Source organism: Stegastes partitus, unplaced genomic scaffold (assembly GCF_000690725.1).
Source record: "Stegastes partitus isolate 25-593 unplaced genomic scaffold, Stegastes_partitus-1.0.2 Scaffold1, whole genome shotgun sequence".
Taxonomy (NCBI): Eukaryota; Metazoa; Chordata; class Actinopteri; family Pomacentridae; genus Stegastes; species Stegastes partitus.
The window spans coordinates 1,904,335-1,931,841 of NW_007577732.1; the positions used below are offsets into that span (position 1 = coordinate 1,904,335).

The window sequence follows — 27,507 nt, forward strand, 5'->3', positions numbered from 1 at the left end:
ACTTTTCCAGGACTGTTAGGATTACCAAAATTATTTCTATGTGCTAAAAAAGAGATTTTTTTTTCATTACTTTCTTCAAAGTCAGAAGTTTACATACACTAAGATTACTATGCCTTCAAACTAGTTGGGAAAGCCCAGATGATTATGTAATGGCTTTGGAAGCTTTTGTTAGGTTAATTGACAACATTTTAGTTAATTGGAGGCACACCTATGGATGTATTTTAAGGCACACCTCAAACACACTGCTTCCTTTTGTGACAACATTAAAAAATCTAAAGAAATCAGCCAAGATATCAGGAAGAGAATTGTGGACCTCCACAAGTCTGGTTTATCCTTTATCCTTGGGTACAATTTCCAGGTGCCTGAAGGTTCCACATTCATCTGTTTAAGCGATCATATGCAAGTATAAACACTATGGGAATGTCCATCCATCATACCGCTCAGGAAGGAGACGGATTCTGTGTCCCAGAGATGAAGTGTTTTGGTGCAAAATGTGCCCATCAACCCCCCCAAAAAAGCAAAAGACCTCGTGAAGATGCTGCTGCTGGTAAGAGTGTCAGTATCCACAGTGAAACGAGTCCTGTACCGACATGGGCTGAAAGAATACTCAGAGAGGAAGAAGACATTACTCCAAAAGCAACATAAAAAAGCCAGATTACAGTTTGCAAATGCACACAGGGACAAAGACCTTAATATCTGGAGACATGTCCTGTGGTCTGATGAAACAAAAATTCAGCTGTTTGCACATAATGACCATCGTTACATTTGAAGGAAAAAATGTGGAAAACTTGCAAGCCTGAGAACACCATCCTAACTGTGAAGTACGGGGGTGGCAGCATCATGTGGTGGGGGTGTTCTGCTGCAGGAGGGACTGGTGCACTTCACAAAATAGATGGCATCATGAGGAAAGAACATTATGTGGAAACATTGAAGCAACATCTCAAGACATCAGCCAGGAAGTTAAAGCTCTGGGCACAAATGTGGCTTCAAATGGACAATACCCCTAAGAATACCGGCAAATTAGTTAAAAAAGTGCCTTCAGGACAACAAAGTCAATGTTTTGGAGTGACCATCACAAAGCCCTGATCTTAATCCTATAGAAAATTTGTGGGCAGAGCTGAACAGGTGTGTGGAGCAAAGTGGCCAACAAACCTGACTCAGTTACACCAGTTCTGTCAGGAGTTTAAAGGCAATGCTACCAAATACTAAGGAAACATATTTAAACTTATGACTTTGAAGAAAGTAAAAAAAAAAAAATTCTGAAAAATTCTCTCTCAATATTCTGGTATTTAGCAAATAGCAAAAATTTTGGTAATCCTAACTGACCTAAAACAGAAAAGGTTTAGTCTCATTTAATGTCAGATAGTGAGGAAAAAAAAGGTTTTGTGTCTTTTTTTATACAGTGTATGTAAACTTCTGGTTGTAACTGTATGTGGTTGTCATTTCTAAAATTCTAGTGACATTTACGTAATATGTGATCAGCATCCGTATCTGCATCTGGACTGTTGTGTGGAGCTACGGTGACTTTAGTCTTTAGTCTGATCAAGTTCCTTCCGCTCACCCACTGGTGATTACAATTACAGAAAGAGATTGTCTCAAAATTAATCAGTCAGCCTTCACTTTGGAAATTTATTCTCATGCCTTTCACACAAATGTTGTAAAGACAAACAGAGCCACATAACTCGATATACTGGGTCTGTAAACAGGATGGAAAAGTTGCTATTTAATATCATTGTTTCTTTTTTAAGGCGGAAAGAATATTCGTAACCTTACCTCTAGCATTGTTAGTGCCCAAGGTGTGAAAATGGGAACACTCTCAGGTTTCAGCAGGCTGACACACCTCTTTTGTTACGTTGGAAGGAGCCAGAGTCTGTTTCTGAGTACTTAGCTTCACACATATGCTTAGGATTTGTTTAGAGGAGGAAACTGTCCTGGAGGTTCAGGATGCACTGCTACGAAAACTTGATCAATTATCTCAGCTGTGGGATCATCCTGGCAGGACTGGGGCACCTGGTCCATCACAAGAAGGCACAGACCTCCTATGGACGCCATATGGGACCTTCTCCTCCTGCGAGGACAGTTCCTGCTAGACTGGCTTGGTTCCTCCAGGAGATGCCAGCTCTCCTGATCCCCCTGTTTCTCATGTTCACCTCGCACAAATCCTCCAGTATGGGGAAGTTCTTGCTGATCGGGACCTTTTGTGTGCACTACTTTCACAGGTAAAAGCAGAGACAGAAGCCTGGTTTGGGCTATTTGGTGTGTATGTGAAGGGGAGCGTAAAAACATATGTATGACAAAACTAAGTGTCTTTGGAGTTTTCAACATTTCATCCACTGAAATTATGAAATTTTCAGCAGGCTGAATTCAGATCTGAATTACAAGTTCAGTTAGTTCTGTTACTTTGTTTAATTTTGCATAATCAAATAGACTTGTTGTTTGATTAATACTTGCTTAGCCTGTTTGGAACACAGTGAACATTAGAAGTATATTGGGCACACTGTGAATTAACTTAATCATTATGGATGTAGTTTCTTTTAAAAGAATATTCTACATGTAACTATTATAGAACTGCACCACTAACAAAACATGACACAAACAGTAAATTTAAAAAAAAATCTTTTTTAGTTAAAACTCCCAAGTACATTAAAAGTAGTTGGAGCTTTTGCATTTGACACAAAATATCTCCTTTGGACCTTTTAGAGTATGCGCTGGATACACTGTGGAAGCAAGAGTCCAATTTTAAGATAGACACACTGCAAAAAAAGCTTTGCAAAGATTTATTTCTGCAGTTATCTGGAGGTTAAAACACTGTGCCAAAGGCAGAGGTAGTCTCCCTTGACAAATACTGGAAGGATGCTTACTGTCACTTTTTTGTCTTCACTTCAAATGTCTCCACATGGTTGTAAAACTAAACTGTGCATGAGCCAGCACTGATTTTTCCACCTGCCGTATCTACTGTTTCTTCACCGATCATAGGACATTTGTCTATTCACCCCTGACCAGAGGACGGCCTTTCCCACTGGGTGTGATGGTGGCAGGAGGTTTCTTCTGCTCTCTGAATGGTTTCCTGCAGGGACACTACCTGCTGCATTGTGTCCAGTTTGACCATGAGTGGTCAACTGACTATCGCTGCATGACTGGCAAGTGTTATTTTTTCTTGCTTTAAAAACTCTCATTCTAAAAATATGATTGACTTTTAAAAAATCATTATACAAGTACGAATTTCTTGTAGGTTTACTTCTGTTTTATACTGGAATGGCCATCAACATACACAGCGACTGTATTTTGCGAAACTTAAGGAAGCCAAATGATGTAGTATACAAGATTCCTACAGGTAAAAAAAAACAGAGATTGCTCCTGAGTAACCTGTTATTTACCCTGTGCTTGTTGTGACCTGTGGTTTTCTTACTCTCCTGCAGGAGGTCTGTTTGAATATGTGTCAGGTGCCAACTATTTAGGAGAGATCGTGGAATGGTTTGGATATGCAGTAGCCACCTGGTCCCTTCCAGCACTCTCATTTGCTTTTTTTAGCCTCTCTTTTACTGGACCAAGAGCCTATTACCATCACAGGTGCCTAAGATACTAAGAGAAGCTAAGAACAAAGAATATGAATACATTTCAAACTGCTGACGTGACATTTCTGAGCCACAGATGGCATTATCTTCTGCTCCTCTGTTACAGGTTTTATCAAGAAAAATTCAAAGACTACCCCAAGTTTCGAAAAGCTTTGATTCCATTCATCTTTTGAGACCAAAACACCTGCCAGTCATCTTGTTTCAGAAGACAGCAAAAGATGAGCACCGGCATCTGGCATTTTAAAACAGAAATTACACTGATTTTACTGCACAAGAATCTCTTTTGATTCTTCTTGCAGTCAGACTCGATTGTACAAAACCCATCACCACATTTTTTTATCTGACAATCTACAACGTGCCATAAAGCATTGTGAACAGCAAGGCACTGCAGTGAGAACATGTCTTTGTATTTTCAGATTAGGCATGTTGAATTATATGGAATGTGTATATTGCTTCTAAAATTCACGAATGGGTGACAGATTAATAATTGTGATTGGTATCATTATTTCTTAGTAATATACAGACAAATGGGTAAATCATAAAACCATGTTAGATATTATTTAAACTGATTTGCTTCTTCGAAAAATAACAGCTGCATTCAGTCTTCATTTCAATCCAGCACTAGACAAGGACAAAATATCTGTTCAGCTAACTCACATCTTGAATTATATATCTCACATCTAGTGCAAGATTAGCAGTTTCTGTAGCAACTTGTAATGCACTAAGTTTAGCAATGAAGGAGTCCAGCACACGTGGCTGTATAGGACAGTCTTTAACCAGGGGTGCAGGGGAGAACTCTGCGTATTTAGTGTCTATATAAGTCCACTTCTTACTTGGGCTACTTTCTACCAGTCCACAGCCACAAAGGCCAAAGCTGTCCTCCATGTGTTCTTCCATGACATCTGCAGGTAGAGTCCAGTGGTGAGCGTGGGTCAGATCGATTAAAGAGTACCCACCGTCGTGCTGCAGTGCTCTGGCCACGGACTCCAGAGAGCGGCAGAATACTTCAACACCAAGAAGGTATTCTGTCTGGGAGCACCCTAACACTGATGCTGTCTCTGGCACTTCATTCTTGTTCTATGATGAAAATATGGCATAATCAAGACGTGCTATCGTGTAATTGCTGTGAAGATATGTGACATCAATAAAATGAACCAGTTTAAGACTAAATACTGGATCTTACCTTGTGTCTGACATAAGCAGCTAAGTGGGTCTCAGTGCACCCGCCTCCAAATAAGGCAGATGGTTCCCTTAAGGTGAGCCTCAACACGTGTTCTGTCTTCTGGCACACCACCTTTAACATGAATACATAAGGAAGCAATTTCATTTATCACATTTACCTCTCATCAGTGGATATTCCGATAAGATGTCTGTTGTATAAAAGTAGAATCAATTTTTATGTATTTTAAATGGATATCTGATATGGACACTTTCATTAAAAGTGCTAGAGAGAAAGCTGAATCTCTCCCCTGGCTGCGTTAGTGAAACGTTCTAACAAGTGAGCTTTATGGGGCCATGTATTATTCAGCAGTTCTGATTTACTGAATAATATATAGTGGGGACTGTAAGTACTAGCAGTAGCAAGTGAGATCCACGTGATCGTATGAACTGAATCTAAGATGTAACAGGTAGCATGGTTTATCCTTTCTGTGCGTGGGTAACCAAATCCTGAATAACCCATATCCAAATTATATACTTATTGGGAGTTCTTTTAGCCATGACAATCGTGTATTGAAAACCTAATGTTGTGGCAGCTCATCTCTTTATCCAACTTTCTTTAACTCCCCCCCAACATCCACTTTATCTTACCTTCAGCTCACTTAACATTGTCTCATTCCTGTGGCAGAGGACCATAGTGCAGATCGCTGACTCCCCCAGAGGTTGTAAATGCAGCATTGTCTTGGATCCAAACTGCCTCATGCTGAGCCCTTGTACCTTTCCATAGGCCTTGGGTGGGATTTTGGCATGTAATGTGGCCACCGGATGAGCTCCTATTTTGTCAAAGTACACACAAAACACGATCTAAGGTACAGAGCAGAGAAATTACGACGTACCGGTGTATTCTTCTTGGACAGTGGACACTTTGTTTGACACTGTACATTATTATTCCAGTGTGAAGCTGGTGTGTATAATGTGCATTGAATGAAAGACATATTCTTATTCGTGTAATACTATATCAGTTACTGACTAGAAATACAACTAGAAAAAAATCTTTAAACTCTTCTGAGTTTAGCTGGTACTCGTGTGCACAATACAAAATTTGCAATGATGACCCACCTGTCAGCTGAATAAGTGGCTCCATGACAGTGATTCCCACTCTCTCTACCACTATGATTCCATGGCTCCTCAGGTATTGCTGCAAGACTGGGTGGACAACCTTCTGGCATACAAAGAGCTTCACCTCATCTGCAACCACCTGTTTTCCAAGCTCCAGAAGTTGATCCAGAATCTGTGACTCTGTGTCCACGCTTGGGTGCACCTCTATCATCCCGTCTCCTAATTCAGAAAGGTCCCCAGCGAGAGATGAACTGAACAGCACCATTTGCAGCGGATTTGACAGATAGTTAACCTTGTTGAGGCATAATCCGTCAGGCATGTCCACCAATAAACCTGGAAATACTGCAGAGTTCAGCACAGAATAGCCCTCAACAGTGACAGTCACTACTTTGCCAAGGCTGACTGTACCTGGGCTGCTACAGGGCACAGTCAGCAGGAAAGCTTGCACTGTCAACTTGCTGATGTGCAGCGTCTCCGGCTCTGTTAGCACACATGCTGGTTTGCTGGAGATAATACTCCGAGCTAGTGTGATCAGATTGTGGCTGCTGCAGAAGTCGAGCTTCACTTTACAACCACAGTCTTCTCCTTGAAGGTAACTGGAGCACAGAGCCAGCAAGTGCTTGTTCACTCTGATAGCCACATTTCCTCTGAGACCAGACTGCTTTGTTTGCTCAATAAGAGCCAGGCAAAAAATGGCAGCAAACAAACCAAAGTCACTGAAACGGGAGACGTGGTTGAGAATGGAGGTTTTTATCAGATTGATGAAAGGCTGCGAGGACGAAATGGCTGGAAGGAGCACCGAGGAGGATGAGGTGGTTACAACGTGCCCACCAATATTGTTATGAACTTGTTTCAGTCTAGCTGTGGGACCAAAGCAAGACCTCAGAAGCTGCCTCAGCAAATTAAGCTTGTTACAAATGTCCGTGGTGTCCAGTGGTAGATCCGTGCAAAGAGACGGAGATTTCTTGACGAGTCGAGACATCATTGAAGCTGCAGTTTCTCGAAGCGCTTACAAAACAGCTTGACTTTAGGGTCCGATGTTGAAGCTAACATGACTTAAGTCATCCAATATTAGATTCAATTTTGATTGGCAACAGTAAGACGCGTTATAAACGATCATAGCTTCAATTTAGACTGTCAGTTAAACGGGATTTGATAGAAAACTAGAAAACAAAACCTTTGCTTCTTTAAAGCGCTTTGGATGGCTACGACTCGGGTAGTGATACCTATGTCATTGCCTGACCAAAATTGAAACTCTTTTGAGGGAAGTCTTTATCATTTTTATTTAAAAACCCATAAAACTGCGTAAATATCACATCATAGTTGACTTTGTAAGACAAAGAGCATATTTAGATATAATTTGACAATGTAAAGTGTAGAGATTAATACAGGCTTCGCAAAGACACGACTAGTTTCCATGGTAGCGGAAACAGCGTCGGGTCCTATTCGGCGACCTGTCGCATGCTCTTGCTAGTGATTACTAATTGTTGCTATAACTGTATCTAATCAAGCTAAAACTATATCTACTTCGCTTTATAACAGAGAACAAGATAGAGACAGTGGCTCGATTGTCTTACTTGTCATTTTCCATTTTGTTCCCCCCAGACGTCATCCGCTGAAAGCTCCGACCCAAACTAGCTTTGCAGTTGTTGGACTACAAACGGGATGCAACGTCATCTCCTGCAGCCCTCCAGTTTGACAAACATTCAAAACTATTGGCGGTATGAAATCTTTGAAAACTTGATGTTTACTTTGTTTGCCTCCTGCACTTACACAGCGTTATGTCGAATGTATTGTTCGCTATAGATTTGCTGTGTTCAGTGTATTCGATTTGCTAATGGCGGTTTAACGTTAGAGCCGTTAGCGATAATCATTCGCCTTGTGAGCTTAACCTCAAATGATTTGAACTCGATGCCATCAGCTAGTTTGGCGGTTAACAAGTTAGTATGGACTTTAACTAGCTGTTGTAACGTAAGGGACGTTACGAAAGAGCAGCTAAAGTACAGCTAAAATATTGTAACTGTAATAAAGGCCCATGAACAAGGGACGAACTTTATCACCTGTCAAGGTAAACGACTGCAGAAAGATCACCGTCTGTCTTGTTTCTTTTCGTGTGTCTCAGCAGTGGCGCAGTCGGACAGTTTTCATAGGGGAGGCAAGACTGAGACCATTGCTCACTTTTGAGGGGCACAATTAGTGGTCAATTTTATTTCACTCCCAAAAGTCAGTTTTTTGGCCACTCACTGCAGACATCGCCATTCAAAATTAGGTAAGAACTCGTACACATTAAAACGTGTTTTTTTTTTTTTTTATTTAATGTAACTCTCAATAAACCTGGTGCAACAGATAAAGATATGCCCTCTGCTCAGAATATACTTAGGTCAAAGAGGGCTAGCCTGTTTTATACTCCAAGCACAGTCTGGCTAAGTCATTATATACCCCAGGTTATTTACTGGGATAGACCTAGGCCAGACTATACATGCCACACTCAGACATACCAAATATTTAAGAACATATCATTAGGGTTTTGAATTTATTTTACATGCGGATGATGCAACTTATCTATTACAATACACAATTTCAATCACTTAAATGCCCTTGCAAAGTAGTCTAGTGCAGACTACAACAAATCATGAGCTCAGTAAGATGTATTATTGGCTTTGTCTTAATAAGATACCCCTGAATTTATCAAAAAGGAATCAAATGGTATTGCAACACAATTACACAAATTTAAAAATATTGGTAGTTTCCAATACAGTTTACTTCAGTTTTCATGGTATTGTGATTGACAATTATCTGATATTTAGATCTCAAATTTCATAGCTCTCAGGTACAATTTCATACTCAGGTACATATGTAGTCATCTGATGGGCCATTATTGGTTGTGTGGGATGTCTACAAGGGTGGCAAGACTTTAGTCTGAGGTGGCTGTAGCCACCTCAGATCACCCATTGGTTGGATTAATATTTAACAAATATCTCTATAAATTATTTATGATGCCATACACTCAAAAGTGATATGCAGGTATCTGCATATCACTTTTGAGTGTATGGCATCATAAATAATTTATGTGTTAAGACAGTAAAAAAATTAAATTAAATTAAATAATAATTAAAAAAAAAATTAAAAAAAAAAAAAAAATATATATATCTAATTTTAAAACAGCAAGTCTAAAGTGCTCCAAAGATCATGATAAAATGCACATTTGTACTCAACATGAGGATAACAATTGTAAATACAGTTGATAAAAGCAGAACATCCGCTAGTTGGACAACTAGTGTTAAAGTTTGTCTTTAGTATATGACAGTGTTGTAGGCTATCATGTGTAATTCATGACTGTGTTGTTTCAGGTGAAACTGACAGACTGCTGTAATCACAGCAATGGCTCCGATCAAATTTGTCATTAAGGTATGTGTAAACAAAATACTCACTCTGCTGACTTTTGTGGTGCAGTGCGGTTGGTATTAAAATAACAGTTTTATTATTTTTTTACTATTTAAAAACATTGTGTTCTAATGTTCAGTTTTGACTTGCAATACCAGTTTTTGTTTTAGTACTTTAGAGAGTTAACAAATATGAAAGAATTTGAATACAACAGCTAAAAAACAAATTCAATGTCAACATATAACACTGTTATGTTTAATTCAGCATTTCTATCTAATGTATTTGTCAGTATGACTTCAAATTGTACATTTTTTAATTGAACTTGCTCAAAAATCTTTCTTGGTAAATTTTATTTAGTGCTGTACCCATGTGCCATTGGAAAAACTGGTACAATTATTTTGTGTGTGTGTGTTTAGTTTGTCATGAACATGTTTAACAAAGGGAGATTAAATCAGAATAACCTGGTGACCAAAAGTAATCTTAATGGCATGCTGATCATATTGGTGTCTTGTGAACATCATTGTCATATTTTGGAAAATATTTTATTTCTAAGCAAAAACACTGTGTACTTTTCTCTGACCACATACCCACGTAATTACTTTGAACTACATTTTCCCCCCACATGAAATGCACATGAAAAACTGAAGAATAAGATGAATCTGCATTTTATTAGAGCCTTTCAGCTGTCATTATAAACAACCATCTATGTTTGTGTTAATGCCAAACAGTAGAGCAGCTACAGACACTGCTTCCAGCAAGCGCCATGAGGTCTTGTGGTCTGTGTTGAACCACTGAAAAACTGTTGTGAAGTTGTGGAAGATATGCAACATAGGAATTCAGTATATGCTTTCTTTTGTAGCATTTGCAGTATTAATTCTGCAGCAATATCTTATCTTTCCTGCATGTACTTGCTTTATTCTTCTCAGTAGCAAACTATTTGTCCACTAGAGGGAAGTACAGATACATGTTTCAACTGTCCTAACGCTACATTAGGATGTCGTTCATTCTTTAGGTAAAGTTATTTGTAATTTATGGTCACCTTTTGCAAGTCTCATCTTACTTCCAGAGAGCCTTTTCTTAATGGGTGCAACAATACAGTGCAGAGGCAAGTCATTCTATTAAAAAGCCAAGCTGTTCATCCTGAGTCTGTTGCTCTGTCAGTAATAATGCACATCAGATGTTTTTGTTAAGTACAGGGAAAGCCGCTGGTCTCTCTTTTGTTGATGTTTCATTTATTGAGAGTTTTGGATGAGGACTGCAGACATTTGCGCTGATCTCTCACATCCTCCGTAATGCCATGTGTGCCTAGTTGACCAGATATTGCATTCACTCCCTTTTATTTGTTTCATATGCATGCCTGCATACAGGCTACCCCACCACCCCCCTCAGTTGGTTGTGGGAGAGTAAAACCCTGGAGGTTCACGGAAGGTTCCTTCCCACTGGGCACATAATGATACTGTTGTGTTACTCTGCCTGAGAAAATGCACACAGCCTCTACCATGCTTAACCAACTAACCACAAACAAGTATGTTAGAAGGGATCAGTCCAAACAATAGCATTCAAGGCGCTATCCATGGCTTCTCTTTCGCAAAACAAACACCCCTACCACCATGTTTTTAAGTGAATTAATTAACTTCTTAGAATATCAAAGACCAAAAATCTGCGCAGAGACATTGCATTCACAGAGGCATGTTGCAAACTCTGTTTGCTGGCTTGCACAGTGAGCGAGGATTATCAAAGCAATTATGAGTTATGTTCTTGGATTCACCATGCCATGCTTAGTAGGCTGTTCAGCAGAGTGTTTTATGGTCCTTTCTCCTGAAATGTTTTCAAAGCAGCTCCCTCCATGGTCTGTGGAACTGCAGGAGGTGCTGGTATGCTCCTTCTTAAATAGGCTTAGACTATATAGTGACCTGCCACTTCTCAGACCTCCCGAAAAGGGCCTGCAGGCTAAAACACTGATCCACTGAAGCGCTTGCTGTCTGCCAGGACATTACTACTGCAGAGCCCTGCAATCTGCCTTCTATTAGCAGTATGCACTGCTGACTTTCTAACCATCTAATGTAGTAGGTTCAGACAAGAGACCCAAGTGTTTTAAGAATAAAAAATTTGAGGTATTACAGAGCAGTTTAATGTCAGAGGTTTATGTGCTGTTTAGTGTTGTTGTCACTGTGTAGATGAGCTCATAACAGACCACACATCATGCCTCTGTTCAAAATCATTGCATTGTCTGATCAGAAACATTTTGACCCTTTCCAACCTCACAAAAGACATCAACATGGGTAAACCCCCCCCCCCCCGCCGCCCTTTCATCTCAGCACTGCCCTACATTGTCATACAGAATTCACATTACCTAATGAGGCAAAACACTTCGCAGCTTGCTATTTCTGTCTATCTACCATTTCTCAAGGATGTGTCTGCCTGAGCTTTGTTTGCTGAGTGTTACCTGGAGATATTCCTGTCTGTTCTTGCTGCTGGAATTCCAGTCCTGGGTTGTGTCTCTTTTTATCATCAAATAAAGAGGACTCAGGTGTGCTAACATTCACCTGAATGAAGGGAGGTTTGTACACAAAAAACTTCCGCTCACTATCTGTAAATAACATTTGCCTCAGTAATAATAAAGTCCCAAGTTTTAGTGCTCAGTATCTGGCATTTTGAAAAACTGGAAAAGAGAGTTTTCTTTTCTTTCTCTTTTCCTTTTTTTTTTTTTTTTAAGGGGAAACCCAGGTGACTCACAGCACAGACAGAGCTGGGAATGAGGCAAATAAAGCCTGAGAGCAAGGTTGTCACACCCACAGATCTAAAGAGCTCCCCTGGGTTCTTTGCAGACTTGCAGAAAGAGAGTCAGAAAAAGAGAGAGACAAAGGGAGAGTGGGAGAGATGCAAGTTTTATTGAGTGAGACCGCATCTGCTGCCCCTTTTCTCCCAATGTAAACATCTGTGGCTGGTTAGTGTTAGCCTCTGAGCTAAGTGCAGTCCGAGAAGGTCTGGTTCTTATACTGCGCGATAGCAATGGCAAAGGGCAGCGAGGTGGGGAGGCGGGTGAAGCTGCTCGTAGAGTTTGGGCCCCGTGCCCAACTTTGAGCAGCACAGGCGGGAGGATGGAGAGCCGGGTCTGGGAGAGAGATAAGGGAAGGTAGAGAGTGTTTTGGGAACTGAGAGTGATATAGACCAGAGCTCTGAAGACTACAAAAAGCAAAGGAGCCGTCAGTAGGTTTGAGTCAGGATTTGTTTATTTACAGACAGAAAATATGAAGGATTTTGCTCATGCTGTGGACTGTGGGCATCTTTAGTCTCTGTTTCTAATGTTTTTGTCTGTTAACCTTTTTCTCTTGCAGGTAATATTTATCTGTTTGGCAGCAGGGAGACTTAGGATATAGAAGTTGAGCTTAGCCTGCAGGAAGACTCAGTCCTATTCATTCACTGTGTCACGCACACAAAAGATGGCACAATAAAGGATTTGGTATTAAGTAGCACTTCTTGCCGCCTCTCGTTCAGCCTTCAGCCTCTGTTCATAACTCCAAAAAGCCTGTGCAAAGCAGAGAACAAAGCAGTGCTGGCCCACTTTAGTAAGTATGAAAAGAGTAACTTCCTCTAGAACTTGGCCCTTTATCAGACCTTTCTTTCCAACAACAGTGACAGTTGCTTCGAGTATTGCCTTAAATGTGTCAAATCAAACTACATACAGGAGAATAGCTCATGAATCTGTTAATTAATTATGTCAGATGTGATGAAATTCTTTAGGGCTTTGGGTATGATACTGCAAAGATGGTGTCGATAAATTATATGGTATATTTTCTGATAAGACTGCTTTGGAGGTTTTTATTGCTGTTTTCGGTTTTTACCCTTTCAACACTCAAGTTGGATTTTTTGAGCTGATTTCAGATTTTGCTAAACAAAGAGAAGGTTGTTGCTGTTCATTGCTGCATCTCTAAAATATTAGGCTGCTTACAGAGATCTCACTTAAGGAGAGGCCATAGCCGGGCCTTAAAGGGCATACACAAAGGTCAGAGTTCATGGCAGAGTTCAGCCAAGAGATCCACTGGTTGCTCTTTGTGCAGAGAGTTGACAAATTTAGACCACATGATGTGATTGTAGTCAGAGCCTTTGTGTAAAATTAGATTCTGCTGCTGTTTTGTCTTATCTACCCCACTCAATACAAATGTCTTTCCTAGAAACGCTAGTAGCAGCACCTAAACAGCACAGTCTTGACTCAAAGATTGACACTTTTTCCACCAAAGTTGTCCCCACTCCAATTTTGCACTTTTGCCGGACAAATTAATTGGTTTCTCATTAGGATAATTGCATTAGTTTGCATTCCTGACAAAATCCCCCATTTCTGAGAAGCCGACGGAATCACATGCTGTTTGTGTAAGGGGCAGACCACTGTTTATCATTAACGTCCAGTTCCCAGTCGAGTCTTGTCTGCTGTCCTAATGTGATAAAAGGAAGTTAGTCTAAAGCTTGCGAGATGTCTGGCTTTAAGCCCAAAACAGAGACTCAATCACAGAAACCATGTTAGGCGATTCACAATACAGCGCCTCACCGCAAGCGTCACACGCCAGACCTTGTACAGCTCTCTTCATTTTCAGATTTTTAGCAAATTAACCTTGCATCGCTCTTTAGAGTTTGATCATCTTGCGTAACTTAGAGCCATCTAACCTAGAGGATTGATCTTGTGGCTCCTGTTGGGATTTGTGTGCATGAGGGAAACATAATATAATAATAAACATTTGAATCCAATACTGCACCAATACCATCAATTGACTTTATAGGTTAAGGATTTATCACAGGACCCTTTTTCCTAAAAATCTGCTCGCTTATGCATACTGCTAGAATTGCTATAATCATCCACAAAGCCATTCTTAGGTCTGAAAAGTCAGAAACTAAAATCGGTATACCAAAAATGTATTCTGCATGTGTCAAGTCCGCTAGTTTGGCTCTGTGTTTTGATTGACAAGGTCTGACCCTCTGTTGCTAGGCTTTACCACACACGGGTAATTGTGGGAGGCCACCAGTCATTGGTGGACCGCTGTGAGACAAAGGTCAGAGGATGAAGAGAATGCTGATCTGTAGGGACGAGCTGACAGGCAATACTGCACACATTTTATACATGAGGAGCTGGCACATTACGTGGGCCTCTCTTCTGGTCCATGACATTCTTGTCTTTGTGAGAGCATGGTTTTGTATAACAGTGTTTATGTTTTTTTTTCCTTTTTTGCCATGGTTCTATTTGCGGGTATTGTATCTTGAAATTTGGACTTTTTGTACTCTGTCTTGCTTGCATTAGTCTTGGTTATACTGATGCAGATGCATATTTTAGTATGAGCTGATATGCATTAGAGCTTTAGGACTGGATATGTTCTGCAGAAGAACAGTACAAGACATGGCTGAGCTTAGACTCTTTTAGAAACATTCACTGATCAGTCATATGGGGGCGCCCTCTCCTCTTGTTGAGCTGCAAGTAGAGGTAAGGAAGCAGCTTCATTTCATTTATTGTTTACAAAAAGACGGCAAGACAGGATAATGCTCTCATGGGGAAAAAAATGATGCAAAATACTTGGTAGCATGATTGCTCAGAGCCAGAATGTAGCCCTTTAATGTCATTTGACAAAAGGTTCACTGCCCAACTTCAGTTTTATAACAGTAGATGAAACTTTAGCAGTCTCCTTCTTTGATGAAGGAGAAAACCAAAGTCTTTTTTTGAAAAAGAGGAGGTGACTATGTTTGGAGTTGGGCAGTGTAGACTGATGTCCAGAACTGGGGCTCAAATAGAGGGGGGCCTTCCCCTATACACCCTGTTAATTCTTTTCTCTCACGTCATCCTGAGAGCAGGGCCATAGGAAGATCTCTTAAGTCTGGATTGTACAATTTAGTCATCCCGTCTGTGATTTTTTTTTTTTTTTTAGCTTAGGGGATGAGCCTGACATAAAACAAGTATTCCTTGTTACTAAGTTAATAACCTCTTCTGTTGGTATACACTCTTTTCCCTTTTCTTCAGTGTGAGCCTAAAATCTGATTTTTCCTTTTTGTAACTCTGTGCTGCCTTTGCTACCCCAATTCAGCTCAGTGCATTCTGCTGCATTATCACTTTGGGTTTTAGGGTAGTACTTGTTGCTCCTCTGTGTCGTGTTGTGGGTGGTCTCAGTCCATCCATTACTTCCTTGTCCAGTGAGAGGCGAAGTTCACACGAGACCTACATCCATTTGCTCTCTGCAGCGGGCAGCTTTTGCACTCATGTGTAAACCATAATCAGGCCAGCCTGAGAAAGATGTAACAGCAACTTAACCAGCAGCGGCATTTCTGGCCTTCCTGTCCCTTGTAGCTTATTGTCACTGAGACAAGGACGTAGTGCTTTAGGAATCCACTCTGCAGCCTTTCTTCTAGCTTGCTAAAGCACTCAAAGGGGTAAAAATGGTAAATCTGTGGAGTTTTATTACCACTCTGATGCAAAGTAGGATAATCCCCATTTATGTGGTACATCTTTTAGACTTTTTTTTTCTCTGCAGCCTATTGTAACCTGAGGCTGTGAATGTATTGCAAACCTTATAGAATAGGGAAATGGTTTTTGTGCTGAGAGAGGGGAAATATGAGGAGACGGACAGGGCCATACTTTTTTGTAAAGAGATTGGTAGAGAGATGGCTAGACAGAGAAACAGGAGGGAGGGGACTGCTGTGAGAGGCCTGGGGTGATGTTTGAGGACACAGGGGGTCGTTGTGGTTTGTCTCGCTGTCAATCACCCACACTCTGATTTCCTTTGTTGCCTGTGAGCTCAATGCCCCTCAGCAACCTGTGGCTGTCTTTCCTCTTTGTGTTACAGTGTGGGAACTTTGCTGTGCTGGTGGATCTCCACGTAGTGCCCTTGGGCGGCCAAGAGGACGCCAGCTGGTTTACTACGGACCACATCGAGGTACAGACACAGGGAGTAGGGTGTGCCTGTGAATATGTGTGTGAGTGAATATGTGGCTTCTGTTCTTCAGGGGGCCTTTTCAAAAGACAGCAGCAGCGTAGAATCTAAAATGACTTTGAGCCTTCTCTCTTTTCATTGTTGCAAAACTGTTCCCATCTCTCTGCCAGCCACTTGAGTTGCCGTACTCTCCTTTCACTTGAGACTTGTGCTGTCCTGTTGTTGGCCTCTTCTCATCATTGTTCTTCACTTGTGAAGTCAAATCAAAACTTGTGTTCTCTTAACAGTTCAACAAAGTTGCTGTACTGAAATATTAGCACTCTGTTTACAGGAGGTTACAAACCTGGTTCGAGATTCTGTGGACCAGAGGGTTAACCAGTACAGAGAGTTTCTCCACAACAGAGGACAGCCCAAACAGAAGAAGGAGCTGGCACCTGATTCAGCCTTTTTTGTGAAAGGTGACACACCATCTTGTGATCCTTGTTACACTACTCTAGAGTCAAGTAGCCCAATATTTATCATGATAAAAATTTTGTGATCCATTATGGCACATGCTACTGGCTTCTTCTTGTCTTTACATGGAAAATTAGTTTAAACTGTTATACGGTCACGACTACAAGTTAGGTTTATTCTGTTTTGATTTCACTCTTTCTCATTCCTGCGGAATGAAGTCATCTTTGTCTTTGATTTCTTTTTCTTAGGTGTGTCTATCATCAACCTTTGAATAAGTCAGATGGTTTTCTTTGGCTTTGAGCTTATACCCTTTATTTACTCATTTGGACTTCAGAACAGAGACATTGCATGTAGGTGGACCATTGAAATATGTGAGCAGAGTTTGAAACGGAGTTACAAAACAGTCCAAAAATTATTTAATGGCTACCTTTTTGATGAGAGTGTGGGTGGAAAGACAGCAGAACTAGTTGGGACACGGTGGCTCTCTACGCCCAGGGTGTGACCTGTGAAGGCAAAAGCTGATAGGAGTTCTTATATTGTGTAGCACAGTTTAACTTGGCACGTCTCAGATGCATTTGGACATGCAAGATGTGAGTTTATTAAAATGACTCGCACTTGTTGCCTTTCTGCTTGATATGGCTTTGGCACACCTGTGTTTATCTAAACTTTTAGTTAGGTGAATAACATCAGAAACAGCTGCTGTGGCACCTCCAACCATACACACAGAGAGAAAAATCAATCAATTATACACCAATGTGAATAAGCCAATTCAATTCATCCCCGAATGTGAGTATGTTCCTCCAGCCACCCACCCACACACATGCCTTTGAAGCACTGTAAGCCTAGCATCAGAGGAACCTCCAGCTGCGTGCTGTAGGACAGACAGGTTTGTCACAGGTAGCAGTTAAGGGCAGTTAAACCAAGCTCACTCAGCAGGGCAGTCCTTACTGTGAGAGTGGGATTACAGGGCAGTCGGCCCCATAAAGTTTCTCCCGCGGCTGCAGCTCTGCCTCTCACGCTACCCCCCCCATGCATGCACACACACACACACACACACACACACACACACACACACACACACACACACACACACACACACACGCACGCTTAGTTTTAACATCCATTCATTGTTTTCATGCTCTGATGTAGCAACTTTGGTCATTTTTGTGATAAACAATAGCAAATGGATGCACGTTGCATACATGTTTATGGGCATATACACAGGTGCTCATATACCAGTGCCAATGAGAATCAGAAGAGCGACAGTGTGTTTGAGAGATATATCCTCCCCCTGGGCTAGGTGTGAACAGGCTGACAGTGTAAGGTTACTGAAAAGCCTGACTCATATTCCCCATGACAGACTGAAGAGAGACAGACATCTCTAATGATGGAGTTCACAGACTGAGGCTACACACACACACACACACACACGCACAAATTAAGTGCACAAATTCACTCCACTGTGTGAACAAGGGGACTATCAGTATTTCAGCAGCGAAATATGCATGTAAAAATGATTAAGCTCCTTGCAGCTTTGCCAAAAAGAATGGAACCAGTGGAACTTGACTCCATACCATATCAGAGAATTTTCCCCTTGCAGAACATGAAAAGGTATAGCGCCTCGAACAAGCCAACACAGTTCATGTGTTCTAGTCCTATTAAAGGTCTTAAGTGAGTGTAATGACATTCTTGGTCTTTTCATTGTCCCGCGTGAGGGAGGCGGCAGAGCAGTAAAGGTGGAGACTGTGACTGTGAGAAGTGAGCAGGCAGGCAGGAGCCATAAAAAGGGGAGGACTGACTATAGGCTTAGGGAGGGAAGCCCAGCAAACCTCAGGGTGGGTATTAAGTATTGGGGTCGTCTTTTCTGCAAGCAGGTCAAACGCTAACCTGCTAATCCTCACAGAACTCCCAGACCGTCCATAACAGGGAGAGGAAGCTGGTTTTCTGTTTCAGCAGAAGACTTATTTACAACTGTTTGTGTCTGTGTGCAGCATTTTGTTATTTGACAGTAGAGTCAAGCTGGATATCCTGGATTGAGACGTGTATGTGCTGGAACATGTATACATGGCTGTTGACGTATGTAGAGAAAGGTGTCAGGCGGAGTAGTACTGATGTCTAGGCCAAGAATAGGCAGATGGACTGTGGTGCTATGTGTGGGATGGTGTGGGAGGGGGATTGTGGGTCTTGTGTGAGGCGGTGTTTGAGTTGGTGCCAGTGTGAAATCACAAGTGCTTCCGCCAACAGACAGCAGAAAGAACAGCGTAACAGCCTCAGCTGTTGGCACTTCAAATGAGCCATCAACAGCTTTTAGCATTCCAAGGCTCTTCAGTGCAAGTGTTTGTATTTGAGTTATCTCTATGGGTTATTGTACGTATGTATATATGCTGTGTTGGTGTATGTGTGTGTACAGCGCTCAGTGATCATGTCAGAGAGCGACTTATCCCATGTCTTCTGCCAACATAAATCTAAGCCATTTCTTAAAATCTCAGCTGCAGAAGCCAATTTCCAACTGTCAGCCCCCACCTCCCTCAATTTTTACCCAGGCTACTTGAGACTTCATGATTAGCTCATAGTGATGTGATTTATTTATGTTTTTAGAGAGATGAACAGAGGGAACTTTTCCCACCAAACATTTTGGCTCTGGCCATGCAGAATGGACATGCTAGACTTTAGAAGTCCAGGGAAGGGGAGCTTGGGAGAGGCCTCATGCATTTCTCACTGGTGGACTGTGTTGAACACACCCACATTTCTCAGAGTAATTACAGATTGAAAATGAGTGGATAATAGGTTCTCTGTGCTTTGAGGAATACATTTTTGTCATTCAAGATGATATTTGAGTAAGGAAGCTGGTGGTTATCTTCTATGACAAAGACAGTGTCACATTTATCTTCATGAAGATTGTTTTCCGCAGAGTTCTGCTCATGTCAGATGTCTTGGACAACACAACATGCTGTACAGACTTTCTTAGATTGTTTGTTATATATTTTCTTTCCCTTTTTCTCATTAGATTAGATCTTGTTTACTTCTACAACTGATTGTGCACTAAGCTGTTCCAGTATTATTTTTATTCAATGGAATATTGATTTTGTAGCCCATAATAGTGTATATATTTGTGTGTATGGGTTGAGTGTAAACTGAGAAGTCCCATTTTACACGGATTTAGTTAACATGCCATTTCAAATTGCCAAAGCACATTACCAGATGTCATGCATCTACTATTAGTATTGATATAGCCACATTGATCTCTCCATGTGAGACAGAGCTCAGGTATAGTTTAGCCTGGCATTTGAGACTCTTCCTACCAGTCAGAGGGGTTAGAGGAGCTCTGACAAACTGGTACCTAGGGTCTGTTTGAGCCCATGGCAGAGCTGGTTCCTTCTTCCTCTCCCTGCACAGGTGCCAGGACTTAGGGGGAGGGAACACCTGCCAGCTTGTTTCCCCATGGCCACGGCAGGCTGGAGAGGCATTTTCCCAGGCTCCCCAGATGAATGGTCACTAATAGCCGTGGGAGAGGGCTTTGCGAGTGCTGCACAGTGTACCACTGACTCCTCTTGGCAGGCCTATGAAGGGGGCTTAAGGCAGCCTGGCCACGGCCATTGCGAGAAAAGCACAAGTGTTGCTGGATAGCTTTACTCTTGGAGAATGTGTTTACGAATGACCATCTCCCTCTCAATGAAGAATGTGGAGGATGTGCAGGGACTACAAGGGAGATGGTTAATTTTTGCTCTGCCCTGCCATACATTTAGCTTTGTTTGGCTTCTTTGACCATTTGAAGGCCTACAGCCCCAAGCTAAAATAGTTTATCTAACTTGAGAAACACGTTTTGGTCAAGAGGTGAGATTTTCTGTGCACAAATATATAAACCCCTGCATGTCTGTTTTGGTGCTGTTCATTTTAGAAAGAATCAATCGTTACCAACCTTTCAGTCTCCTACTGAGACAGTACACAGCTCCCCTCTCAAGACACAACTGTGTCACAAGTTATTTTGTAGTTGCAACCTGTATTAACCCACCTTGTTTCTTCTCAGTGCTACCTCAGCTATCACTATTTATATGTGTGGCTGTTATGTGGGGACTGGTCTGTAAATAGAGAGGCATGCCTGTGGCAGAGTTACCTGCCCTGGTCTGTGTTACTGGGCGTGAGGCTGGCTGGGATTAAGGCGAGAGGGAAACGGAGACCTGTGACAGGAACAAAGGAATTCCAAGGCCCAGGCTGGAAATGGATCCTGATCAGAGTAGCCGCTCCAGCCAGCTCGCCCCTCTCCCCGCTTGCCCTCCCTCCCCTGGCCCCTGCTGGGCAACCCCCTTCCTCCTGGTGCTTTGTGGTGTTGCTGTGGCTCTTTAAATCCTTCCTGTAAGCCCCTGGCCTTACTCAGCAGCAACACATAGGACAGTCTGACTCCACAGCTAACCCCACTCACTATTATTGCACTTACACACACACACACACACACACACACACACATATGTTAATTTTTTGTCCCATGCATTTTTAGGCCTTTTTTTTCCTCCTCTCCTCTCCTCTCCTCTCCTCTCCTCTCCTCATGTCTGTACTTCTTTGCTCTCATCATGTCGTCTCTTTATGTTTTCTCACTTTCTCTCCTTTTCCTTCTCCGCAGGGTCAGCTGCAGTCTCTTAGGACACAACCGCAATCCCCGCCATAGCTGTCACACCACACTCTTTTCCCATATAATTAGGGCCTAAGCCTGAGCCTGAGCACGGATCACATTCATGTGACTGTTCCTTTTTACCACATTCTGGTCTGGGAGACGGCACACACTCACTTGAACTCATGCTCAGTGTTCAGCCTGACCAGAATGCCTTGTTTCAGGAATTACTGAAACATCTCAGAGGATGCCATTGTTTTTCTGCTCTTTGCTTCACTTTGAAAAAAAAAAAAAACAGGCTTGTGTCACGTGCTGTTGTGACGCTTTTCTTATGGACAGGTGTTATGATAGTGCAGTGTGCCAAATTTGCATTGTGTTGTCAGGAAATGCCTGCCTACAATAGCCTTAACAGACAGGGTGTATTGTATAAACTGGTGCTTTAGCTGCATTTTGAATGAATGAATGAATGAATGAATGAATGAATGAATGAATGAATGAATGAATGCCCTTTATTGTCATTATACAGTGTACAACAAGATTGGAGAGCTTCTCCTATTTTCAGTGCAAGTAAAACAAAATAAAGTGCAAAATTGCTCAGTTAATATAAAAGATGAAAAAGGGATAAATATTTCAAAAGAAATAAAAGATTTAAGAAGTATTGCACTTTGTTCCCATAAGGTCAGCCTGTTGCATTTTTTTTAACCATTTAATTTTAATTTTTAATTTTTTAAAATTCAGATGAAATGTAGAAGTTCATACAGTTGTATACATAGGTAGAATGACCATGTGTGCTATTATTTATATATTTGGATTTCTAAATTCATGCCAGCAGATTTACAGAAGACCCAGTAAGCAGAGACAGCTTCCAATAAGACCTTGGTCTGGGTTTTAAAGGGCCAGCACAGTGCATAACTCAAGCCCCTCAAGTGCTCTGCGCAACACTAAACCAAAGGATCTTAATGCAGAATAAGCAGATTGTATCCTCTTCGCTCTCAATGCTCTTTAACATAAACAGTGGCTGCACTTTAGGAGATTTGTGGCCTCTCGGGTTAATTACGATATAATGATGATTTAATACGACATTTTGTATTGTGACTGCATTTCTCTCATCAGATTATGTTTCTGAAAAATCTATTTTTTTTCCCTCGATAATTGTTCTGTGCTCCAAAATGCTCCCCACCACTTTAGTCACATGCTGCATTATGGGTTGGCCTGAGCTACCATGCTGCGGCGTATTTTGTAACTGCGATGAAGGGGTCACCCAAATGTTAAATTGAACACTCATGTGCAAATATTGTTTCAGGTGGACGTTGTGCAGGATGATAAGGCACAGTGCTCTGCTACGGCCGTAGTTACAATTGCACACAGAGAGTGATGTCCTTCCAGGAAAGCCCCCACTTACATATGGGTAACTTCCTCATGCTCTCTCATCCTTCACCACTCCACCCCACTCTCTCACTCTAAGCCCCAACTCTCCACCCACACTTGAGGACAGAGGGAGGGGGTCCACATCAAAGCAGAGATGTCAAAAGAGCAGGATTCTCAGGCACTGATGTCTGACTGTCCTGCTGATTCAACTCCTGTTCATAAAGGGGTTGCGTGGGAATTGGAGTTCTCCTGACATTCAGTCACCACATTTACATGCACACTTGAAACATGGCTAATGAGAGAAATCAGGTTACAGGGGGAAATCGTACAATGCCCTTGCATGCGCTACAATAATCCAATTTCTATTTAACCTGCTTTTGCATGCAGCTGGTGTGGAGTTAAATATCTCTATTTTTAAAATGTTTTTGAAGTAGTCTTGGCATAATTTAAATCTATTAATGATATATAATACTATAGCCCTAGGACTTATTTTCTTTTTTTTGTGGGAACATTTGGAATGATTGAGTAAAAAGATCATTTTGTTTTTCTTGTTGTGCCCATGAGGTATTAAAAATAATCAGGATGCATGACTTCAAGTTATCATCTTTCCTTCCGTCCTTGGGCCATGATGATACTTTCCTTCCGTGTCAGATGCATTGCACACACCTGCTCCTATAAAGAATCCTATTAAAAACTCAGTTAGGCATATACGTGGACAAGAAATTTTGTTTTCCTCTTGTAGAAATTTAGTGGTGAAACAGATTTCTTGTAATAACTGATTTCGGAAACCTGGTTCTCCTTTATTCTATTACATTAATGGTTACTTCAGAAAGCGCAGAGTAACAAGGCAGCTTAAGAGTCTGTAAAAGCACTGAAAAAATACAATCACTGAAGCATCCCTCTTTTAAAGCCATGGGCCCATTGTGGTCAGGCTAATGCATGGCCTGGACCTGCTAGGGAAAATCCTCCATATCAGACAAATTCTTATGGATTCGTGCATGAGTCACAACAGCACGGGCTGCCAGGAATGCAGATGGTGAGAAGAAGTAGGCTATGTTTTCTATAGCTGTTTTAATGATCTCCTCAGGATATGACTGAAGTTAATGAAGTCTGTTCCATGGGGGCTTACCTTTGACCCCGGTCTGAATGCCTCTCACCCCTGTCTGTTCCATTTTACAGTCCCAGTCACTCTGGATGCCTTTTGGTTTGTTGACTTTTCTTTCCTCTCATTGTTTTCCCAGGAAGCGGTGAAAGCTGCAGTGAGTGTGTGTGTGTTTCGAAAGTACAGTATTCTAGCCTTGGCACCAGCCCTGTGGAGTCTGAGTCTCTTTTTTTTCTACAGTTGTCCTGTGGTATATTACAAGATGGCAGAAGTCTCTCCAAACAAGTGGTTACAATATTATCTACCACATTTCTGAAAACATGGCGTGCTGGCTTGTTTACTGTTTGATTTGACCTGTCATAATATTGTTGTGCACTGGATTTCAAAACAATTAAGCAAGACCATCTTCTTTTTAAGGAAGTACAAATGAAACCCTTTAAAGTCTCTACTCTGCACATTTGGGTATTGCACCACTGTGGGCCACAGTTGCCACAAAAAGGGGCCACTCATTCCCAGAGGAGGCACCAGCAAACTGTTTGTGAGAGAGAAACATGAATGTAAGCTTAGCACGAGAGAAGCTGGGCAGGAGGCCAAGAGCAACTCTGCGCTGTGCAGGACGTTATAAAGTTGGAGCAACAGCTGATGTCTCGGGCCATGGCGTTGCACTGGTTCCCAACTCTGTGTCCAGACATCCCTGTCAAATTTGTCCTGGGAATTGGCAAGCTCAACCCACCAAGGGAAAGCAGTGAGAACAGTTGCAGAGCTAGACATGAGGCTAAAGAGTCTAAATCAGAGCCTCTAAAAACATAAAGAGCCATGAATGTGCAATGAAAGACGCTTGCTTCCTGGTCCCTCCTGGACCCAGAATGGACAGAAAAAACAAAACAGAGATACAGATCTGCATTCCTTTCTGACTGGATATCTAGAACGGGTGATAGATGACCACTGTTTCCCTATTTAAGAAATAGCAGAATATCAGAGTTTTTTCCCCCCCCTATTAAAGGAATGCTGCTATTAACTACAAACATGCTCAACATACCCATACAGTGTGTTAAAGCAATTTCCCTTTGGGACTAACGGCAATCTATTTAAAGACTGTTGACTTATCCATTATTATTACAAACTTTATGTTCAACAAGCTCTAAAGTTACAGACTCTCAAGGACGGCAACTTTAAAGACAGTTCAGTAGAGGATGTATTCCAATTTTACATGCACTCATAAATCTAACATTAACGTGCGTCTCCCGGTTAAATGAGAGTACAGTGCAGACCCTATGCACAACAGCGACACACTTTTGTTGTTTTCTTTATTCCAGCACATTGTATGTAAAATGAAATGGTTTTTCTGAGGTTAAGAAACAACACACAGCTTTAAATTTAAAGTGTTAACATGTGTGTACCAGTATCTGTAATCTGTGTACCACTTTACACACAGTGTCCCCCAGTTTTACAAGGCCACGCCAATTTTCTCACTGGCTGCTCGAATGTTTCTTAAGAAGTTGTGTTTCATTTAATTGTCAACTCTCACACACACAGCTAGTCCAGCTGCAAGTCACTGTTTTTAAAGTTGCAGCCAAACAAACATTTTTTCAAACAATTTTTGTGCTCTCAACAGTGGAGTGATGGTGAGTGGTCTCGCCTAACCACCTGACCTCAATCCAATATGTGTTTAACTTGCTGGAGATCAGACTTAAGCCCCAAAAGCCCCCCAAACAACCAAAAACTAAAGATGGCTGCATTACAGGCCTGGAAGTACACCACTAGAGAAGCTACCAAGCTGATTTCAGTGGCTTCAGGCATCATTAACTGCAAAGGATTCTCTACCAAAATACTAAACATTAGACTTTAGGTCATCCTCTGTGTTTCATTATCGGTTTAAGGGTCTACAATTACAAAACTGTGAATTAAACATTGATATTAACCCTCAAATAAAGATAAAAGTTGGCAGTTTAACCTCATAGTCAGTGTTTCCTTGCAAATACCACAAAAATGTGTCATTATATGTACAGACTGTGCTGTACTTACAGAGTTAAAGGGTTACCTGAGCCCTTGGTTGATGAAACAGTTTGTAAAATGATTCCTATAAATCCCTATTTATCATCCATCAAACATTGTCATGTCTATTGCACAGCCTTCTTGCTGCAAGGCAGGGGATTTTGAACTCGGGCTGCGATTTCTGGAGCGTTACTGATTTTCTGCCCTTACAAATGGGTAAATGTATTATGTTGGTCGCCCAGGCATTATTTAGCACCTGACTAAGATGGCTAGTATAAAAAGTTTGGCCTAAGGAGCAAGATTAACAATTGCTGGCATAAGAAAAGCTGGCAAGATGAGCTTCTTTTATTACCCCAAAGAAACAGCTTAATCTCACTTTAAACATGATATATGTTATGTACTTTTAGAAAGCAATAATGTAATGTAATCTATAAAATGTAAATTAAATATAACTAGCAACTAGTACAACTTACCTTCAAGGCTGTGCAAACACACATAAAGTGAGATAACAATCCCAAGGACCTTTGAAATATGAATATGTGTTTGTTACTATGGTACGAAGCAATTACAATCAATATTTTTCTGAAGTTAATAGTGTGAAACTGTTCCCTAGGTGACAGGCTACAGCACTTGTCATGATGATTGAGTTATTCTTTCATTATACATTTGTTCCTTCATTTATCTATGCTTGTACTGTTTTGCTGTTAAGTACTTGTTCTCTCAAGTAGTGACGATGGTCCTTAAAAATACTGCAAGAAAACAGGGAAGAAGAAAGAGGAGGTGGTGCCATTAATCACTGGCCAGTAGACGTAAGCATATACCTGTGACAGTTTTGTGGCAAACTGTCTCTATAATTGCATGTCATTGTCCAAAGGCAGCTTCTTTTTTGAAGACTATAATTAAATGCTTTGAGTTGTTCTTAGATTACATCAGCGAAGAGAGAAATGTGAGAAAGGCTCCTTCTTGTGTGTGGGCCAGTACTGTTAATATGTCCTCGGCTCTGTGTGTTGTCTGTTCACACCATATGAGACATGCTTCTCTCAGTTGTAGGTCAACGTAGAGGAGACTGTCCAACTTTTTCCAAGTTTTATTGATGATTGACTGTCGGTGTTGTTGCCGACGGGGTAAAAACTCCCCACTTCCAAAATGTCAGCTTTTCAGAAACATAGACAGTCTCGTTTTTTTCTTGATGGCTGCGCGTATTTGACATTATCCAGGGACTTCTGAAAGAGCTTTGAGTGCAAGGGGTCAGCATTTTCTCAAACGGTGGAAGGCATGTAATCCTTTAATTGACGTTAAAATTCTAAAATCCCACCGTTCGCATTTAATGAGGTTTTAACACGACAACAGCAAAATGGGACAGAATGCCAAATAGGAATAAGGAATAATTGAAAGGTGGTGGTATCATTAAACAGAGTATAGTTTTACAGTCAATATATCAAGAAGAATAAAGGGTATGAAGACGGTACCAAAGGGGAGACAGGCTCTGTTAACTTCCTAGCACTGTGTATGTGCTTGCAAAGAACAACTGGATAGCGTGTTAGCCAGACCCTTGCTTTTAGTCAACAAATTCCTGCCAGATTAGGCAACAGGCCACTGTTTCTGCCCAGTACATCTTACATAGCATGACAAACATTCCATGACAAATAGAGCAGAGACCCAAGACATGATTTCTCTGCTTGTGCCAAGCTGGGAGGTCAGCTATAACAAAACAGAATGAATTGTTTCACACTCAGTCATTAATTAAGGTTGTTTTAATGCGCTGGACCTTAGACTGCAGATAAGTTTAAAGTTAGTGGACATTTTTGGGATGTATCTAAGCTTATAGAGCCAGATACG

The 27,507-nt window shown here is 41.3% G+C and overlaps 3 protein-coding genes across 4 annotated transcripts in view; 2 read left to right on the plus strand and 1 right to left on the minus strand.

The window, feature by feature from the left end:
• Nucleotides 1-1,937: 1,937 nt before the first annotated feature.
• Nucleotides 1,938-3,763, plus strand: srd5a2b (steroid-5-alpha-reductase, alpha polypeptide 2b). The gene is made up of 5 exons (XM_008305217.1): nt 1,938-2,219; nt 2,977-3,140; nt 3,233-3,334; nt 3,420-3,570; nt 3,682-3,763. Exons 1-5 carry the CDS (start codon nt 1,945-1,947, stop codon nt 3,746-3,748), a joined length of 759 nt encoding a protein of 252 aa, XP_008303439.1. The 5' UTR covers nt 1,938-1,944; the 3' UTR covers nt 3,749-3,763.
• On the minus strand, nt 3,712-6,837 carry mkks (MKKS centrosomal shuttling protein). The gene is made up of 4 exons (XM_008305105.1): nt 5,853-6,837; nt 5,385-5,566; nt 4,759-4,869; nt 3,712-4,652 (listed from the first exon to the last, which is right to left on the minus strand). The coding sequence occupies exons 1-4, from the start codon at nt 6,835-6,837 to the stop codon at nt 4,224-4,226; spliced, it is 1,707 nt and encodes a 568-aa protein (XP_008303327.1). The 3' UTR covers nt 3,712-4,223.
• Nucleotides 6,838-8,024: 1,187 nt separating this feature from the next.
• The window catches only part of slx4ip (SLX4 interacting protein), a 31,099-nt gene continuing 11,616 nt past the window's right edge, over nt 8,025-27,507 (plus strand). For both annotated transcript variants that reach the window (XM_008305326.1, XM_008305397.1), the window contains exons 1-4: nt 8,025-8,121; nt 9,203-9,260; nt 16,058-16,147; nt 16,476-16,602. In XM_008305326.1, the coding sequence (XP_008303548.1) occupies nt 9,234-9,260; nt 16,058-16,147; nt 16,476-16,602 (244 nt within the window). In that variant the 5' untranslated portion in view covers nt 8,025-8,121; nt 9,203-9,233. The remainder of the gene's footprint in view (nt 8,122-9,202; nt 9,261-16,057; nt 16,148-16,475; nt 16,603-27,507) is intronic.

Excerpts from the sequence above, each read along its gene's own strand:
- srd5a2b (XM_008305217.1), top strand. The coding sequence starts at position 1,945 with ATGCACTGCTACGAAAACTTGATCAATTATCTCAGCTGTGGGATCATC. Across the intron at positions 2,220-2,976 it reads TGTGTGCACTACTTTCACAG|GACATTTGTCTATTCACCCC; the intron begins GTAAAAGCAGAG and ends CACCGATCATAG. Across the intron at positions 3,335-3,419 it reads AGTATACAAGATTCCTACAG|GAGGTCTGTTTGAATATGTG; the intron begins GTAAAAAAAAAC and ends ACTCTCCTGCAG.
- mkks (XM_008305105.1), bottom strand. The coding sequence starts at position 6,837 with ATGATGTCTCGACTCGTCAAGAAATCTCCGTCTCTTTGCACGGATCTA. Across the intron at positions 5,567-5,852 it reads GCCACTTATTCAGCTGACAG|GAGCTCATCCGGTGGCCACA; the intron begins GTGGGTCATCAT and ends TTGACAAAATAG. Across the intron at positions 4,870-5,384 it reads CAATGTTAAGTGAGCTGAAG|GTGGTGTGCCAGAAGACAGA; the intron begins GTAAGATAAAGT and ends TTCATGTTAAAG.